Source organism: Amblyomma maculatum, chromosome 1 (genome assembly GCF_055883805.1).
Source record: "Amblyomma maculatum isolate TAMU_Amacu chromosome 1, ASM5588380v1, whole genome shotgun sequence".
Classification (NCBI taxonomy): domain Eukaryota; kingdom Metazoa; phylum Arthropoda; class Arachnida; order Ixodida; family Ixodidae; genus Amblyomma; species Amblyomma maculatum.
The window spans coordinates 302,775,450-302,796,189 of NC_139344.1; the positions used below are offsets into that span (position 1 = coordinate 302,775,450).

General features: G+C 47.2%; 1 protein-coding gene across 1 annotated transcript in view; it reads left to right on the forward strand.

Annotated features, from left to right (window-relative positions):
• Positions 1–9,994: 9,994 nt before the first annotated feature.
• Positions 9,995–20,740, forward strand: part of sli (slit guidance ligand) — a 793,209-nt gene continuing 782,463 nt past the window's right edge. The window contains exon 1 of the mRNA XM_084583167.1: positions 9,995–10,217. Within this exon, the coding sequence (XP_084439293.1) occupies positions 10,051–10,217 (167 nt within the window). The 5' untranslated portion in view covers positions 9,995–10,050. The remainder of the gene's footprint in view (positions 10,218–20,740) is intronic.

Below are 20,740 nucleotides of genomic sequence, written 5' to 3' on the forward strand. Positions count from 1 at the left end.
GTAGCAGGCGCCAACTAAGATTTTCTTAAAGCCCAGACCGATATTCACCCATAAAATTTCCAGCTCTGAATCTACATCGACCATAGTAGATGGTACCGAATGTGACACTGCGATCATAACACCGCCTCCTTTAGCGCCAATGCGATCTTTTCTATAAATTGTAAATGCATTTGAAACAGAAAGTTCCGAGTCGGAGATGCTTGGGCTAAGCCATGTTTCTGTCCCCAAAATAACATTTGCATCGCACGTGTCAATTAGAGACAGCAAGTCATCCTGTTTTGGTAGAAGGCTGCGGAAATTAGCAAGAAGGAATGACAACGGACCGAGTTTGCTAACCGAGTTGGTTCTGAAATCACTTTTCTTGATGAACATCAGAACAGCGTTGGCTTTGCTTAAGTTCTACGACACGGTCACAGGACGCGTCATATCTGTAGATGCTGCCGTCTAGTTTTAGTTTGTTATAAGAAAAACTGTACTTTCCTTCATCTTTATTTGCCTTCGCGAAATCTCTCAACTTTGGAAGGAAGGCCGGGGAAACTTGGCGGTGCGTTAATGATAGACTGCGCGAACACGCCAAAGACAGAAAACCAGTCATGCCGAAGTAACATAGTCATTCATTCCATCAAGGACTGTGAGGCGCTTTTGAACCAAACCACAATTATCGCCAAATATAAAGATTTGACCTCACGCCTCATATCTGAGGCTTTTCACATTCACGAACTTGGTGACACGTGTGTCAGCCAACCGTCCGTTGCTCTATTCCCACAAGAGCTCACGTATCTTAATCGCGGACGGTTTTGATCATTGCTATGCGATATCAGGACCATGATTGTGTCGTAAATTGATTCTTCTTGTGCGCTTTGGCTGTTTGCTATATATTGCTATTTGTGTCGCAATAAACCATTTGGTTGTTAGTCAGCTCATGTGTCTGTCCCGCCTTCCTACACGTCCCGTCCGTTTGAGCTGTTCCTTCCTTCCATTCAGTCTGAGACAAGCATAACAATGCACTAAACATTGCAATGGTCTCGTGAGTGTGCACCATGAACATGAAAATTTGTGAATAATTTGTTTTCCTACTCATTTATTTCATTTATCACTGCTTTCATAAACCATTGCATTTTGTATAATGCACTGTTGCTGCTGCTGGTCCGAGCATAGTTTTGGCATGAATGCAAAAGCTAACAACTAGATTCTAGCGCAGTTGTACTAAGCAGTCTTGAGTTTTAAACTTTAATAAGTTGTTAAGGCATTGAGATAAATAACACGTTTTACAAATTGGTGCTGCTCAAAATAACGTAAATATGTCCTCACCCCTCAGTGGCACTGACTGCAGGCTTGGTGTTGACGGCAGCGGCTCCGCATTGTGCAGACTTGTGGCTGTGCCATGGAAGCAAGCAAACAAATGAAAGAAATAATTATTTCTGCAGCCATGAGATCTTGGGCTGTTTTCCGGCACATACACGACAACAGTGTGGCATAACACTTTAATGATACATGCACGAGCTTACTTTAGCACTCTGGCTACTGCAGTAAGAGAATCAAGACTGAACATTGCAGTAAATAGCTGTAACATGTTCAACAAGAACATTGAAGAAAATAATATAAGAAGTGTTGTCGCTTACTATCCCGGGAGTTGTCATGATTGCTTTCATCATCATGCGTCTCTCTGCGCACCATGTCATTCAGGCACTTGCAGGCTCATTTTCATCTGAAAGGGAATAACCATATGAGTCACAGATGTTTGTTAATTGCCAACATAATATAGGATCTAATTGTGCAGCTGAAAGGTGCGCCAGGGCACTGGAAACGTGCCACGATGCAGAAACTGTTGCCTTCATTCAATGCAATGGTGCTTAACAAGGATCCTTTTTTAATTTTCAGGTGTTTTTATAACACAATGAGCAAACCAGTTCAGCCTCTGCGACTTGTAAATGCACATAGGACTTCCAGTGCCGGAATGTTTTGTTCAACAGCATAAAATATTGGCACACTTCATTTCACGTGCTGACACAGGAACACAAGTTCATAAGCTTGGAGCAAAAAAAAAAAAATGAAAAGACCTCTTGCAATATTTGGCTGTGGCACTGCATTCAGCATGTGCTGTTAGGTAATGGTGTCAGACAATTGTCTGAGAAGATAAAGCAAATCATCTTGCAAACAGTTTTCATTTATTGTGGCTCCTGGTGGCTGTGCACATTTACATGCAGCTACACGACGTGTATTATATTATGCAACTCGAGCCATCCTTAGCAAAAATGCTGAAATATCATGTATCTAATTCGCACAATGTAAGTGGCTTTTTACTTTGCGCTGCTATTCCCCAGCAATCGACTAGGCGGTGTTCAGACGGGCGGGCCGTATGTATCGTGGGAAAGCATCATCCACCACCACTCCTACTCGGAGCGCACGCGATCGGCAGGCGCCGAGTCACTGCCATTCCGAGCTACTCGAAAGTGCCGTTTTCGTCACATATGACAACTAAGTGTTCCGTTCGGACAGTCCGCTGTCTTGTCCGCTCATCTGAACAGAGAAGGTAGTGGGTAGTGACTTACCAGAATCATTTTTTTTTTCTTTCGCTGGATGGCTTTCAAGGGCCTTTGCGAACGCCTTCATTGCGAAACGGAGCGAGCGCTCGTTCGCCGTCGGCGGATCCCTAGAAATCGTTGCAACTTCTTTGGACGGCGCCTTCTCCCTGCGCTGTACAGTGTATGTACAGGATGGTGGCGATCTCGAGCCACTTGCTGGTCGTCCGCCGCACTGAAACGCTTGCGCATGATGTTTTCTTGGCACGGGCAAGGGTATTGCAGCATTTGATGACACCATTCCTTTTTTTTTTCCTTCGGGATTCTTGGGAAAACTATGTGAACACGGGAGAACTATGTGGCCCGTTGCGCACAGCAGCACTCTACAAGCACTCGTAGCACCATCCCATCGGCGCTTGGCGGCTTGGCTCCATGGCTGCTGAAATCTCGTGAGATCTCGCGAGATTACGGCAAGCTGGACGTCACGCGCATACGTCTCCGGAGTACGTCTCCAGCGCCTGTACGTATCGGTAGTTTGCCCGCATGCGCAGTAGGCGTCGTATACGTCTACGTCTGTACGTCTCCGGCAAACGTCATACGTCTCCGACAAGCTAACTCTCTCAACTACTCCCGTGCGCGCGATAAAGCATCGGCCACCTTATTCATTCATATAGCTATTTATGCGGTGAAAAAGCGCTCGTGTTGTGTCCTACTCTTGGTCCTCGTTTTTCGCGCTAGCTTCAAAATGCACCTTATTCATGCTGCCCCGGCGGTACTCAATGGCGTACGCGTAACGTTGCAACATCAGTGCCTGCGGGGTTTTTCAGCCTCAACCACGAAAGTGCCTGGTGATCTGTCTGCACGGTGAAAACCGCTCCGTCTAGGTCGAACTTTGACAATGCGAACATTATCGCCAGGCATTCCTTTTCTGTCACGGAGTAATTCCGCTTCACCGATGTGAGCGTGCGGCTAGCGAACGCGACAGGGCGCAGCTTGCCCTCGTGTTCCTGCAACAAAACAGCTCCTGCACCGGCATCACTAGCATCTGTCTGCAAGACAAACTGCTTGTTCAGGTCGGGGAGGCGCAAACTAGCGGTATTCGCTATCGCGTGAGCCAAGGTAACAAATGCGTCATTCTGTTCCTTGCCCCAGACCCACTTCGATCCTTTCCGCAACAGCTGGTTCAACGACATTGCTAGCTCTTAACAACGAAGGATGAATTGCCTGTAGAAAGCAACCATTCCCAAAAACCTTCGCAAGGTTTTCACGTCCATCGGGCAGGGGTAGTTCATAATTTTCTGCAGTTTGTCATCGTTCGGTCTCAAAGTGCCATTATCAACCACAAAGCCCAAGAGGTTCACTCTCTTTGAGTCCAACTGCACTTTCTTTGTGTTGATCGTTAGACCTGCACGTCTCATTCTTTCAAGAACGGAATTCAGGTGAATGAGGTGCTCTTCGAACGACTGTGAGAATATCCCGACGTCGCCGAGGTACGCCATCGTGTAGTTGAACCTTGCATCGCCCAGCACAATGTCCATCAAACGCATGAACGCACTCGGGGCATTAGACAAACCAAACGGGAGTCGAGTAAATTCGAAGAGCCCGCGGTGGCAGGTGAATGCGGTTTTCTGTATGTCACCTTCCGCCACCTCAATCTGCAGGTACCCTCTGCTTGCATTCAGGACTGTGAGAACCTTGCGTTCCCTAACGCGTACATCACAGCCAGCGATCGACTGGAAATGGTACGCAACCGTAGGCGTCAGTGAGTTGAGCTTTCGATAATCAACACACAGCCTGACCGAACCATCTTTCTTTGGCGCTAGAACCACTGGGGACGCCCAGGGACTTTGTGAGGGTCTCACCGCGCCGGTATCTATCATCTCGTCAAGGGCGCTGTCGAGAAGCTGTCTCTTATGCGCGCTTAACGGCCGCGGGTTACATCTGAAAGGGCGCGCGTCACCCGTTTCGATCTCGTGCTGAAGCAAGTCGGTCCTGCCTGATTTCTTTTTGAAGCAATCCGAAAACGGGAGTAAAGTTTCCACAAGCCTTCGGTGATGATTACCGTGTCTTGAGAAAAACGCGATAATTGCTTCTAATGGGCTACCTTTCAGCGTCGCGGGGGAGCCGCCTGCCACACAAGCCTGGACGCTCGCCCGCTGGGCGGTGCATTCTTGCCTGAGTGCGCTAACAAAGGGAATGAGGGGGGTGAAGGGGCTGTAGCGATAGCCGTTCTCCCCCATGTCGAGCACAATGCCTTCGCTCGAAAGAAAATCTCTTCCCAGAATAACTGGTATGGCTAATCCGGGCAGATAGACGAAGCGATGCCTCCGCTTTCTGCCGTCAAAGCACACCAGGAGACGCACTGCTCCCTCCGCTTTTGCCGTCTCGGTTGCTCAAAGGGGTTTCGGCTGGCCTGACACGGATGTTACATCTACGGCAGGCCTCGAACACGTCGTCAGAGGCGTTGAGCCCGTGTCAACGAGTGCAGAGTAGCTTTGACCAGCTAACTGCATAAAAGGGCTTCAGCACGTAAGCATTCCTTGCGCTGTACAGGCGATGGGGACAAAAGCCTCTGCGCCGCCGGTGCGGTCGCCCGGTGACGCGGGAATAGATTTCCCTTTTTCCGCCATGGCTACCCCGAAATTCTCCCGCCGACAGGCTGGTGTTACCAATTATCGCCGCCTGCGGTCCGCGTTTCCCTGCATACCCCTGCGTTTCCCTGCTTGACACTCTCGTGCCACGTGGCCCGGCTGGTTGCAATTCCAGCAAAGCCGATCGTTCACCTGCCGCGCGGTCGGGGGATTTCGCGTTCCACGAAGCGGTTGGAGACGTCTTTTCTCTCTCTCCGCGCCTACGCGGACGTCGCTTACGAGCCCAGCTCGACGCCGCTGCTCAAACGCGTAGGGGTCAAGAGCGCGAGGAATAGCGGAGCCTTCCGCTGGCCTTTCCTGCCCTACCGTCATCGGCACGGAGTCCTGGCCTCCGGCCTAGGCGCATCCCGGCTCTAGCGATTCGGCTGGCCTGGGGGGTGGCTGGTAGCGCAATTCAGCGAGTAAATCTGCCTGTACTACCTTCGCTTCCTGTGCTAGGGCCTGGAGGTTTGCAAAACCACGTCCCCGCAAATACGGCTTGAAACGCGGATGGCATTGCCTGATCACGCGCGCGACCTGTTCAAGGTCGGTTGCCGTGGATTCTGCCCTCTTGTAGAGCTCCTGCATTGCGCGTACATACTCAAGGAGGCTCTCCTCTGGGTGCTGTGTGCGCAGAGTGAGCTCCTCAAGTATCCGGCGCTCGTAATCGAGGGGGGGGGGGGGGGCAAGAACTCGGCGCGGAAGCGATCTGTGAAGTCTGCCATTGACTGGAAGTCCGGTTGGCAGCGTCTCCATTGCGCCGCGCTCTCAACAAGTGCTACGAGAATTACCTGCGCTAGCACCACGTCGTCTGGGGAAACCAGTGCCGTCTGATAATCCTCGAGCTCTTGTAAGACTCGTGGACTGAGTTCACGTCCGTGTAGCTGAAATGGAGGGAGCCTCAACATTTATCCGCGGACGCGAAACTGTCGCCGCAGCTGCGGCTTGGTTGGCGCTAGCCACCGAATCGAGCTAACGGGCCAACACAGCCAACATTGCGGTCATGTGCTGCATAAGATCGGCTGCGTCGGGAACCTGTGCGGGCTCTGCCCCGTCCCTTGCCTCGCTCCCGGATGCTCCGGCACCCAAAACCGCGGTCCTATCTGCCACGTCTTTCCTCGGCTGCATTCTCACTGAACAACTAAGGCCGGCCGGGAGGCGCAGAACTGCCCGCGCACGACTACCACCTAGCCCGCGTCAGGAGGCTAGTCAAAAAGGCTAATGGTGGCGACAACACTTCGTAAAACTAACATATGCTAAAAATCTAAATTCAAACACAAACCACCCGACAATAAAAAACACACGCATACCCCAAATCAAAATTAAAACACTGTACAAACGCCACTATACTACATTCCGCCTCCTGCACACACACGATAACCCTAAAGTAAAAATGGCGTCGCACCTATCACAAAAAGGACCGGCTCGTCGTGAGCCTTGCCGTGCGCTCCCACGTCGGCAGAGTAATCGTCCACATGGATGCTAATTCAGCCCCAGTTGGGTGCAATTTTGTGGGTGATTCCTCTGCCCGATGGAGAAGCAAGACGCACACGCAGCGAGCCGTAGAAGAAACTTCTTTTATCTCCCAATAGGGGTCCGTCCATATGCCAATGCAGGAGGTTGCCGGGAGGCTGCTCTCCCGTCGTTGCCGGAAGAGCAGCCCGGCAGTGGTCAGCGGGAGATCCAGGATTCAAGAGAATCAAGAGCCAAAAGCGATGGCATGAGCCTCCCTTTATAGCCCCCGCGCGGGACCGGTTATCACGGAACGAGAGGGGAGAGGGAAGTGGTAAAGCGGCGGCGCATCGGTAGCCGCGGGAAAAGCGCTCCCTTTAAATGTGACTGGCACGGTCCGCACAGAACTTTCATGTCACTTACTGTCCAAATCACCTAATTTCGGAACAAAGAGACGCGCATCGTCTGCTCCTGCAGCTATGGAGACGGCCCCGCCTCCTGTGGTAGGTAACTGCTTTTGTCGCCAACACCGATTTCTGGTTATATGACTGGCACTCACTTAGGAGTGACGATGCCCAGGGACCTACTCGTGCATTATCTTCGATTGTTTTTGCAGACCTTAAACCTAATGTGCAGGCCTTGCACATTAGGCTGGGCAAAAGCAGCATAACGCCGACAAGAAATACATGCTTTCTATGCTGCAGCCATGGATAAGCACCCAGCAGCCAGAAGGTATCGCTCTCCGGGGCTCCTAAAGACGGAATTCGCAGCATAGCTCTATAAAGGAACGTTTTTCCATCCAAAAAGATGCGTTTTAAGTGCTCGAACATCATGTATGCATCGAAATAATGCATGCATTATGTATGAATCGAATTAAAACACCCTAGCCACCACGCTTCATTTGTGATATAGGGCCCCTTCTGTGCACAACCATGTTTATAAATATGAAAAAAGGAAAAGCGGTACAGCTACGACGTTCCTTGCTTCCCAGGAGAAATTTCTGGGATCGAACTCGCTCCGAAAGGTTTCTTTTTCGTCCGAGTTGCGCTGCATTTAAGCTAATATGAGCCCAAATGAGCTTAAAACATATTTTGTGAGTGTATAGCTTGCTTGCTTATGCCTCTGTGAACTTTTACAAATACATATGCTTTCTGAATGGTTGTTTTCTGCCCGCTTGTTTTCTTATTGACCGAACATATTCATACTCACTTTGAATTTGCAAACGTACTTCTGACATCTGTTCATAATTTGGTTATGCTGGTTTTAAACTTTCAAAAATTTGTTCATTTTTACCCAGTTCATAGCACGTTCTGTCGCTGGATAATAATACAGGATAATAATACACCAATACAGGCTCTTCGGCTCCTGTCAAGCTGTTGGTAGCAGCTTTAAGAGCTTAAACTTCTCCAGGATGTGTCTTTTCTCTCTGGAAAGATAAAAAATAGAAAACCACATCATTCTTGTTCAGGTTTCACCCTGGGAAGTACTGCTTTCACGCTAAAATCATCCAGAGTTTGACATCGTTAGACAGATGGCACGGTTATCCACGTCAGGACGATCCTAAGGCCAAATCACAAGCCACAAGGATGGTTGGCAACATTCTTGTTCGCCTCTGGTGTCCGGGTGAGTGCTTTGTCACTAATTGAAAGGACATGCTATATAGGTTTTAAAATGTATTTAGGGAAATCCCCCAAGGTGAAGTAGATTTGTAATAAGGGAGTGATTACCCATCTGAATACTAGCCATCTTGGCCCAGTTGGTAGAGCGACTGGGGCCGAAAGGCGGTGGTTCCCAGTTCGAACCCCGGACGAAAGTTTGAGGAAACTGTAGCCTTCCTTCTAGCCGTCGGCGGTACTCAGGTGGACGCTAATGAGTAATTACATTTTATGACATGCCACACTGCCTCCCGACCAGTCCATTGCTATCTTTCTGTCTGTGCGTTAGAGGTAGCATAGTATTGTGCGTTCTGTAAAACAAATGCTAATCGTTTACTGTCACGTGAGTCGCATTGCTGGCATTTTGTCAGTTATTAAAATTTAGTGGATTTAAAATGAAATTCATGTACTACTAGTAAGGTAGAAAGTTGGGCGAGTTGGTATATAGACATAGTTGAAAAAACGCACTGCGATAAAGAAGACAACGACTAAACACTTAAAGAACTGGACAAGCGCAGACTCACAACTAAGATTATTTGAATATCATCATCATCAGCCTGACTATCACTGCAGGGCGAAGGCCCCTCCCATATTTCTCCAATTAACCCGGTTCTGTGCTAGCTGCATCCACTTGACCCCTGCGAACTTCTTAACCTCATCCGCCCACCTAACTTTCTGCCGCCCCCTGCTATGCTTTCCTTCCCTTGGAATCCAGTCTCTTCGCATTACATGTCCTGCCCATGCCCATTCCTTCTTCTTGATTTCTACTAGAATGTCAGTAACTTGAGGTATTTCTCTGACCCACTCTGTACGCTTCCTATCTGTAATTGTTACCCCTACCATTTTTCTTTCCATAGCCCTCTGCGTTGTCCTCAACTTAAGTAGAACCCTCCACGTTTGAGCCCCATAGGTCAGTACAGGTAAGATGCAACTGTTGTATACTCTCCTCTTGAGGAAAGTATACAACAGTTTATATATATATATATATATATATATATATATATATATATATATATATATATATATATATATATATATAAACAAACAAACAGATCCACCTGTGCGGACCGGACTATCTGGCGGTTCCGCACAGGTGCATCTGTTTGTTTCTCTGTATATATATCTCATCTGTTTGTTCATATACACTTAGTTGTGTGTCTACCTTTAAGTGTTTAGGCGTTGTCTTTTTTAGCGCAGTGCGTTTTTTCAACCATCTGTACTACTAGGGTGGGGATAGACCTCCGAGGGAAGAGAAAGCTGTTCTACATTGGCCCAGGGCCGCAATTTTTCTTAATCTGGCCCTGGTCGTTCCCCGGCACCTGTTCCAAGATGTGCGCATGCACTGCTGAAAAGAGCGACAGCTTTTTATGGGCACCAACGCTTGGTACTGCAGTGGGCATTGCTCTGACGAATATTGTTTCGAGGGGTAAACATAGTAACACTCTCTCTGACATCTCCGGATGGTCCAGTGCATGGTGCGCTCGAATTTGATTGTTTTCCGACCAAATGTCTGGATCGGATAATCTAATGGAATGACTTCCGTTAGTCCAGAATGAGGCAGCTTTATGCCACTAAATTTGTATTCCCGCAGCCCAATTTCGAGGTCTCGACTAGCGCGCTCTAGCGTTAGCCTCAGGCGAATCGACCGCGGCGGCGAGGGCCGCCGCGCTCGGCGCTGCGGTCGGCGCAGGCCGCTCCGCGTGACCGGTGCGCGGCGCTCTGTGCCTGTTGTGCCGCTGCGCTGGCTGAACGGCTGAACGCTTGTCGCCGATGGTGGTCGCTTGAGCCCGCATGGCGGCCGCGCTGCTGCTGTGCCTGTTCTTCGCGAGCAGCGCCGCCGATGAGCCGCAGCTGTCGCGCTGCCCGGACCCCTGCCGGTGCACGGGACTCACGCTGGATTGCAGCCATCGCGGCCTGCGCGCCGTACCGCACCCTCTGCCCTCCGACGCCCGCAGGCTGTGAGTAGCGCACGTGAGCTTGCTGCTGGAATGCGGCCGGACAGTCCGGCGGGCGCCGCGCGAGTTGAAGGCACCACACGTGGGGCCTCCGCGTGCCTGTTGCCTGCAGCTCGCGCGCGCTCCTGTGTGTGCGTGTTGACAAACAAGCAGCGCGTGTGGTGATCGACGTTCCGAGCCACTCGCGGCCAAGTGAAGTGAGCGCGGGCGAGCCAAGGCCGCCGTTCAGTATGCTTGCTCGGAGCTGCATTGTGGCTTTCTCTGTGCTGGCTATAATAGCGTGCAGTTGGTGGTATATTATCCCCAGTTCGTCACTTCTTGATCTAGGCCATCTTGTAATGGGCCCCCGGCGCACTTTAAGCAGCAACCGGACGCATTTTACCAGCCCTGTAGAGGTGGTTGCCGCCTATGACTACATCGGAGCTGTGCTGCTTGCAAGTGCCGAACGTTCGCCTATCGTGAACTGATGTTCACCAAGTGGGCCGCTTGACGCCTGCCGTCACGACGCGCGTACACGGTGTCTGCGCCGTCAGTCCAAGCGAAGGTCGCATTCAGGACGATTGTGCGACGTGACTGCGCGAAGGACGGGCGTGTCTCCCCTTTTACGGACACTGGCGGCAGCCAAGTGATGACCAGTGTTTGCAAGTGCACACGTAGCACTCATTTGATGACTTTTTATTCTTTGTCAATAATGTGAGATGCCGAATCGTTACATGATATGATTTGGCAAATGTTCTTGCAAGATGATTAGAAGCCTAGAAAGTAGCTGAGCAGTCTACCTTGCCATTTCGTTGTTGCAGAAAATCAACATCCTGAGCCAGCATATTTTCTGATGATGATGATGTGTAGCAACGACGACGGAGGCACCTGCGAAAAGTAAAGTAAATTGTTAGCCGTTTCTTACGTGAGTAATGTATGCTCACAGCCCCAAAACCGTTTTCTTCCATGAAACTTTTGTAGAGAGCCCGTATTGCAGCCAAGCGGTGATGCCGCATATAGTGCACGCTTTGCGGTGGCTTGTTTTTCTGGGCGACAAAAATTGGGGTTGTCTTGCAGAAACGCCTCCAATGTATGCACGTTTTGAGAACGGCGTGGCTTCGACAGGTGCTCTCTTTATCCTCAATATTTAGCAACAGCTAGCGCACAGTGGGCGTGAGAGCCGCGGGAAACGCTTTGAGGTTGCACCGATAAATTGCGCAGGTCTGCGTGGATCCATACTTTCGGCACTCATCTTCGCGCGCAAGTACTTTTCTACGGGGACATGATGCCAACTTTCCGCTAAGTCTCGGCCTTCTCTGTTACATGAACGCCGTTCGCGCACAGACTCTGCTGACCTCTACCCTTAAAAAATCGCTCGCTGACGTCGTCCAACACTCACTGCAATCGGAGCGAGAATGGCGCTTCTATGACGTGTGCATTTCTTAGCATGCGTCACGTAGCACTGCTGCAGTAGAGCAATCATTTTTGTTTCAGGCTCCTAAGTATTAGCAATCTTAAATATCAGGTGGAGGTATATTCCAAGAATGGCGAGCTCCACGATAGAGCGCATCATGCCATTGATGCACATACCTCTGAACTACCCCTTGAGTGGTGAGATACAAGCCGACCGAAAAACAGGGCTTTGTGCAAAGTTAATGGGATCCAGTGCATTTGTCATGATATTTTCTAGTTCGCATTCAAACGTTATATGAGTGGAAGACAAAACGTTTATTTGTAGCGTTTATAATGCCATTTAATTACAATATTGGTTTGATTTATAGGGTGTCTTATTTTCTACAGAACGTGCACCATTAATGGAAGCTAAATAACATTTTTGTAACTTCACGATGCAACCTGGGATGTGGGTCGACAGGCAGCGTTTCACTCGGGAACCTGCGCGCACATATATAGGTTTCGACGACAGCAGGAACGGACTTTGCGCTGTTTTCAGCCAGACTTGTTTTCGCATCGAGAATAAATATGTCCTGAGCCTACATATCTTGGGGGAATATGGAAAAAAAGCAACCTCTTGCATCTGTTCCTCATAAGGAATATGCGACTCAACTTGTGAGCGCTGCAATGTACTTGTGGTTCCTGGGCTTTTTATTGCCCCTGATTATGCATGTCAAAATGCACTTTATCAGCCGGACCTTTTATTTCGCTTTTATCTGTTTCATAAAAGATGCTACCTTAATCCCCGCTACATGCCGTCTCGCATCGATCACATGCGCAGTGGGCCATCTTGATGCGCTAACATATTCCTTTTTTACCGCACTCGACTGCTGCGCCCAAGGATGCGAATCAGGTGGTGGATATTTCTGGAGCCGTCCACTACAGCGTCTCTCATAGCCACTTTGGGGCGTTAAACACCACAAACCAAAGCTTCACTTCACTTTATTACCTTAAAGACCCCATGTTGGGGTAATACATAGGGGTGGGAAAACAAAAATTATTGATTTTAGTGATCACGTTGATATCATTGAAATGGTTACATGAATTGTTTAGAAAACTTGATGGCAGCTACGTTGTGGCCGTTGCAGTCCGAAGAAAGAAGGATGCGGAAAAGGTGACGAGCCCGTTGACGAAATACTTGGAGCGAATGGCCGATGGGATATGTAGGGTGGTTGGCAAAGTGAACTGTAAAAAAACTTTTGAAACAAACAAAAAGAGGCAACGCGACGACGATGAGCAAGAGCTGTTAGATCTGATTGGGCTTTAAGTGCTGATACACTGATGTCGTCGTATGAATAAGCGAAATGAATGAACCTCGTGGCGCGATTTTGAACTGATTCAAGTGTGGTGATGAGATATGCTTGAATGGGATTCCAGATAGCAGATGCATATTCTAGCTTTGGTCTGATAAGTGATTTATACGCGAGAAGCTTAACGTTCTGAGGTGCATGTCGTAGATGACGCTTCAAAAATTCTAATGATCGGTTAGCGGATGTGACGATGTTTGTTATGTGTGTACGCCAGGAGAGATCCTGGCACAAGGTGACGCCCAAGTACTTGTATGAATGTACAGATTCTAAGGGAATGTTAGTAAGTGAATGCGTGAACTGGTATGGATTACGACGGCGATGAAAAGACAAGAGTTTGCATTTACTGGGATTAAGGGACATTAACCAGTCATCACACCATGCATGCATGCTGTTAAGATCATTTTGGAGCAGCGCTTGATCAGACGTGTTAGTAATTGTGTGATAAATGACTCAGTCGTCGGCAAACAGTCGAATATTACAAGCCAGTGTCGATGGTAAGTCGTTTATATAGATTAAGAACAAGAGGGGAGCAAGTATAGAGACCTGGGGGACACCTGAAGTAACCGGGAGAGGAGGGGAACTGTGGTCATTAACAAGGACGAATTGGGAGCTATTTGTGAGGAATTCTTCGATCCATGATAAGACATTAGGATGCAGATTTAGAGACGATAGTTTTAGCAGTAAATGCTTGCGGGGTACCTTGTCAAATGCTTTTGCAAAGTCTAGAAAGATAGCGTCAGTCTGTGAACTTAGGTCGAGATTAGTATGCAAGTCATGAAGGAAGATGGCTAATTGCGTTTCGCATGGCAAACCTTTGCGGAACCCGTGTTGTGAAGGATGAAGGAAGCTGTCAAGAAAGTTGATGATTTGAGAGATGACGTGTTCCATGATTTTTCATGGCACGCTGGTTAATGACATTGGAGGATAATTTAGTGGAGTATCATTTTTACCTGATTTATTGACGGGAACGACCTTTTGCATCTTGTAGAAAGTGACTGAGAGAACAATAAACACAAGTACACTGCGGAAATGTCGTTAGTATTGCGCAATATTTTAGAGGTAATTTCCTCTATACCAGCTGATGATGAAATTTTTCTATGAGCGACGAAATGCCGACTTCCGAGAACATGACAGCTGGCATATTGGACTGTGTGCTAGTGGCAGTAGTAGTCGGCGGGTGGGTCTCATTAGTGAATACGGAGGAAAACGTGTTGTTAAAAATTTCAGCACACTCACAGATTCTTTAGTTTAGGTTGTTTACTATCTGCCAGAATTTTCTAGGATTCTCAATCAGAATTTTCGGAAGAAAGGAACCCTTTGGTTTTGACGCTTGCTAGGTAGGCGAATCCACCAGTGTTGCATTTGCCGCGCTTGGTAATGCACACAAGTACGATAAAGCCCATGAAGAAATTGCTTTTCTATATAATTGCAATATCTTGCTGAACTCGGGCCGTGTTGCAGAACGCTACCTTGCATTGAATGTTTTATTGAACTAATTACTGAAGGCATCATTCTGCCAGAGGGCAGTAAACTACCAGTCAAGCACAAAATAGATGGCAGTCCTAATGCCACTTGTCCGGTTTTCACGAACGCATTGCTGTTAGGTTCAGAACGTGGTGTTCCCGTAAAGAAAACGGCCCACGTATTGCGAAAATGAGAGTCGTACGTTAGAGGTATGAAAATGACACTTCGCTAATGAAACGAAGCGTAGCTTGTTGGGCCGCTTGGTGCCGAAGGTGAAAAGAGGACGCGCTAACGAGGAAGGAGTGCACAAGGAAGACGGTGGTGATGCAATAAGATATGTACAACACTGCCAACTTTTATATATTTATTGGCTCAGAGCTAGGGGTACGTGATGAAGGACGAAGAAATAATTCAGTTATTGGAAAAAGATTTGCTGATTTTATCAAGTCCATGAGTTAGCGACGATGATGTGGTCCCTGCGCCCAGGAAATATATGAAGCACGATTTTCTGTTGAAAGACTCGCTACTGTCAGGTGCCGGATTCATGTTGGTTTCAGTTGTGGGTAGTCCTACAAAATGTGGTCGGCTTCGATATTTTCGCATTTGCATATCGGACATTCCGGGCGGGGATATAAATTCCAGAAATGAGGCCGCGTCCGAGTGAAGGCAACCCGGATCGCAATCTCCTCTGCAAGGGTGAGACCGTGGTTATCGCACACGGAGGGATTGAGGGATTGTTCATTTAAGGAGGCAGTGATGATCGCTAAGTCTTGATAGTTTTGAGTTGGGGCTAGACTTTGGTGGATGTATTCCTGTGCTGACACGTGGGAGATGGCGGCCACGAAGCAGAGTGCTAGCTCGACACAAAATCCAATCTGTTGGTCTGCGATTACTTGTTGGCTGTACAAAAGAACTGGTGAATGAAATGGTGTAGAGTACGATATCACGGCATTGCTGCTCATCCATGGTGTTGAGGTGCGCATTCTCTTGTAAAGCCAAGATGAGTGGAAGGCATGTAATGATCATCGTAGCCTCTCAGTTCACTGCATTAAGGTTATTTTAGCGCGACTTGTTTTCGGAGAAACAATCAAATCCACAGTCTAAACAGCTTGCTTTTTTTGGCGTAAGAAAGCCAAGCAGTCGCTGCCATGATTGGTGAATCGCCAGACCCAGAATATTTACTTGAACAGAGTGGAGTTCTGGGTCAGTTGGTAGGACATGAGTTAAAAAGATGGGACATGATTTACATGTTGTATACGAGTCCTTCTAAGCTGTGGCCGCGTCTATATAGGTCAGACTGGCAGATATCTTAATGAGCGCTTAAGGGAACACGCTGCATCCTTTAAATCATCCCAATCTAATAACCTGCCTAAGCATTGTTTGAGCTGCAAATACCATCCAATTTTCGGAAAAACAAAAGTTATTGGCCGTTTTAAAGGACAACTAGCAAACGAGCTTGTTGAGGCATCATTTATTCATAGTTTAGGAACCGGGTTGTTTATCTTAGGTTCATGCAAATTCAGTGCGTAGCTGAGCATAAGCACGTACAATTTCAGTTGTAAGTTAGCTCTTGACCTCCCTTGTAAATCAGAATATTTATATTTTGCCTGACAGACGGACCAGTGGTTTGCTCTCAGAAAGGGCAATTGATGACACCTAATTAGAAGTAATATATCGGGGATTTCATGGGATGCAATCAATAACGTCCTGGGGCACACAGCGTCGCGAAACAAATGGCCACCACTCAGGTCCTTGCATGTCATTTGAATTGAGGATGTCCATTGCGGTAACTGAATTGCTGCTGCGGGTAGATGCTTAGACAGCCATGTACTATAGATGAAATCCAACTTTAGCTGGGTTTCTCAAGCCACCACGACAGTCTTGTAGCTAGCATTTTCTCTGCCAGCTGTTGGTATTAAGGCCGTAAGTAGGCAAGGTCCGTTGGAGGCTTTCCTGGTGAATCACGATCTCCAGCTGCGACCCCTTCCCTGTTTATGGCGCAATGAAGGTATTTATTAACCTCTTACTGGATATTGTCCTGGCCGGGCGCTGTTACTTACTTTTGTCAATTACGACATGGCATCAACTGCCAGCGTCACGTGACAGAACAGTCTCCACCTGTTGAGAAAAAACCGCCCTCTGGTTACTGAATTTCGGCAATTTATATTCCTTGGCCACTTGTCGTCCTTTTCTCATGGTATGTCAGTGATGAGGCGGTGAACAATATCTGAGGTGATTTATTCTTTACCTTCTCTATAAAAATAGCTGGTTAACCTTATTTCGCTCATGTGGAGCCCGATATTTCTCTCAGAGGTATATTCATCTGCACTCTATATGGGCTCCAAATAGAAATCGGGGTGGACCATACTTTTTAAACCCAGTCACCAACGTTGATAGAACTCGCCTTCGACAAGCAGGTGGATGTTTCTGTATTTGCATCAACATTATCTTCATCGCTTTATCATCAGCAGCCCAGCCATGGACTAGAAATTCAGAGCTGTTGATCAATTCTGACTCAGATGAGACGGCTTAGCTGTCGTGAGGGATCCAATTCCGGCGGCCCCTTTTCGATGGAGGCGAAAGGCGCCCGTATGCTGTGCGATACTAGTGCACGTTAAAGAACCCCAGGTGGTCGGAATTTCCGGAGACCTCCACTACGGTGCCTCTCATAGTCTGAGTTGCTAAACCCCACTAACCGAACCTAAATTGGCTATCGAGCAGTAAGGAGGAGCCTCTGCCGCCTAAAGCAAGAGAAAACCTGATCGACGAGTGGAAGTGAAATGTTTACATGTACTGCATTACTTGGCTAATCTTTACAAGAAACAAACATGCAAACATTAAAAAGGTACATGCCAAAAGAACAGGGAGTGAGGATGGTTAACTGCGTGCACTTATGTCACTCTATGCATTCCTCCAACGAAATGCTGTCTGTCATTAGCATCGTCTTCGTGGCCCCTTGCCTATAATAAATTGAAGTGCGATTGCCTACATTTTACCGTTCACATTCGGAGAAAGAGCCGAGATTATCTTATTGTTGAAAAAATGCACGTCACCTTGCTTTCTACTGATTGCCGAGTTGGCAGGTGACATAGTAGGGTTATGCAGTGTTATGACCTCAGCCAAAAATGCACCCGAAGAAAGGAAATCTCTGACCGAGTAAAAGGTGGTCAAGCGCCCTTTATGTCGCGAGCTACCTTTCCACACAGAGAAACGGGTGCATACCTTCGGGTGCACATCACCAGTGTATTGCATTACAGCAACACTAATTAACGCTAATAAGCACCCGCTCATAAATAGTTATACTGCTAATGACGCTACGCATAAAACAGCTCCTATTTTTGTTGGATTTTGGTGACGTTTCGTTGTATATTCCAGTAATGGCGTCTTTGCATCTCATGTGTTAACTATATGCGTTCGATAGGCCTAAGATACTGGAAGGCTTACTGGGAACATTCGAGTCGACGAACTCGACGCTGTCAAGCTACTCTGCGCAACGAAAAATGATTTTGCGCAAGGTTTTCCAGCACCGTGAAGACCCTCAAAAAACAGCTAGGCAAATGCAATAGGCCAAGTATACAATGTCAAAAAACTTCCGAATGGCGACCTTCTCTTAGAAATTATGTACCATGAAAAACTCCCAGCAGTGACCAGCTTGGGAGAATGTCCAGTTGGTATCACCAAACACCGCTTTCTATACATGGTGAGGGGAGTCATCTTAGATGACGACCTAAATTATCCCTGTGAAGAAGAACTCCTCGAAGGACTAAGAGAACAAAATGCCATCAATGTGTTCAGAATCAACATCAGACGGGATAACAAAGAGAGACCGACCAGGCAAATCGTCCTTACTTTCTCATCGAGCACACTGCCCGAAGCTGTGGAGGTAGGGTACACAAACCGTACATACCTAACCCGCGTCGCTGTTTCAAGTGCCAAAGGTATGGCTCATAGACTTGCCGAGGCCAACTTACATGTGCGAAGTGTGCCTCCTACGAGCATCCCGCTGAAAACTGTGGATCCGAAACGCATCTTTGCGTCAACTGTGAGGGCAGCCATGCCGCTTACTCACGCACCTGTCCAACATAGAAACAAGAGAAAGATATCACACTAAACGTCAACCAAAACCTAACTTACAGGGAAGCACGTAAGAAACTCACATCGACTCACACCCCAACTTATTATTTTATGACGCAAAAGGGGGCGGCGTCACAGCAGTCTTCGGAAGCTGCCCAGGCATGGTGCACCTGAGGCAGTGACCTCTACGCCCCCAGTGGAAGTAGCTGGGGCGGCTCCACCAAAGCAGGACCTCGGCCCCAAGGTCTAACGGCGAGACCAAAGACCAATGTGGCCGAGGATGCAATGGACACAACAAACGACGATCGTCCGGGGCCGTCGACATCTGACAGCCCGAAAAAACTCTACCTTCCTCATATAAAGAGGTCGTTCCTAGTCCACTGGAACTGTAGAGGACTTTTAAGAAACTACAGCAATATAAAAGACATTCTTGTTTCATTCTTACCTGCAGCGCTTGGGCATTGAAGAAACCAATCTCGGTGCGCAGCATATAAATGTACTTAAAAAAATATAAAGTTTTCCGCCGCGACCCAGAGCCCGTCAGCAGACTGGGGGTGGGGTTGCTATCATACTAAGAAATGATAATGGTTAATATAAACTGAACACTCAGTTTGAAGCACCTTACTCACATTTAAAACAATCACAGTGTGCTGCGTGTATGCTGAGCCACATGGAAAAATTAACTCTCAATAATTTAGAACCGGAATGCACATTCTCCTTTCTGGAGAAGCAAAAAAATTGATTCGTGAGTCCTAATTATTGAAGATTTTATTCTATCTAATAACATTTGCGTACTAAACGCGGGTAAACCGACCTACTGCTCTCCGAGCACGGGAAAGATGGTGTTTTAGACCTATCTTTTTGTTCACCTTCTATTTTTAATGATTTTTAAATGGGGAGTGATCAGCTACCAATACTAATCCGCTTGTCAAGCAAATAGCTACGATGGAAACTAGTTGTGCATCGCAATATCAAAGCCTGGTACACGCAACAATGCCGGGATGCAAAAAGGAAACTTTCGCTGGGAAACCTTATAACATTTAAGAAGGCAGAATTTATTCGTCAAAAGCAGAAAAAGAATTTTGGCAGAGGTATGTGACGTCAGTGAAGTCTAAAAAAATTGTGGGAGCAAGTTGACACTACTCCCCGTTTACTATTCCTATATTGACCTCTAGAAGAACATTTGGGCAATATCCTCACACAACACTGACATTTTCTTAAGGTACAAAAGAGTGGCTGAAAGACTTCCCAATTTAATTACTCTCTGCCGGAAAACAGACTGCACAAGGGGCTTCTAATGAAGTGTACTATGAAATGTTAGCAAAATGATAATAAAGCGCTCCTTAAACTTTTTAATAAGATATGGGTGATAGGAAAGCTGCCAGAAGCATGAAAAAAAGGCCATTATTGTCCCATTGCTTCAACCACGTAAACTGCCAACCTCTGCCTGCAATTATCGGCCTTTGACAAGTTGCCTTGCAAAGACCTTCGAAAGTAATTTAAATATTCGATTAAAATATGTACTAGCATCACGCGAACTGCTCGACATTCTTCAATGTGGGTTCAAAAAATGTTGCTCGACCATTTAGTTCGCCTCGAAAACACCGTCCGGGAGGCATTTGCACAGAGACAATATTGTCTTTGCATACCACGTGGATTCTTCGCGACCTAGCAGACGTACGTGGTAGAATGCCTTAAAGATGTCTAACCTCAGGTACGCCTAGCTGCAACACTTTCGAGGAGCTTTGTTCAAGAAAATGGGCTGTATTTTAAGCCTTTTTGTTTTGAAAATGAATTCGATCAGTAAAATAATTCCAAAATCTATTATGTATTCAGTTTATGTTGATGACCTCCAGATACCTTCTACATTCACCAACATGCTGACTATTTAACAAGCTAGCAACATGGGCAGAAAAAAAATGGATTCCAGTTTTCCCCTCAGAAAACAGTGGTAGTTATGTTTTCACTGAAACGAGGCATACAGATTAACCCCACTTTAGGCCTCAAAGAATCTATTTTGCCTTTTAAAAATGAACATAAATTCTTAGGTGTAACTTTTAACAAAGAACTGACATTCCTACCGCACATAAATGCCCTTAAAAAGAAAGCCTCTCAGTCCCTTAACATACTCAAAGTACTGTCAAAGAAACACTGGGGATCAGGCAGAACATGTATATTACACATCTACCGCTACACTTCAGTTTAGATTACAGCTGCATTGTATACGGTTCTGTGCGACTGTCATAA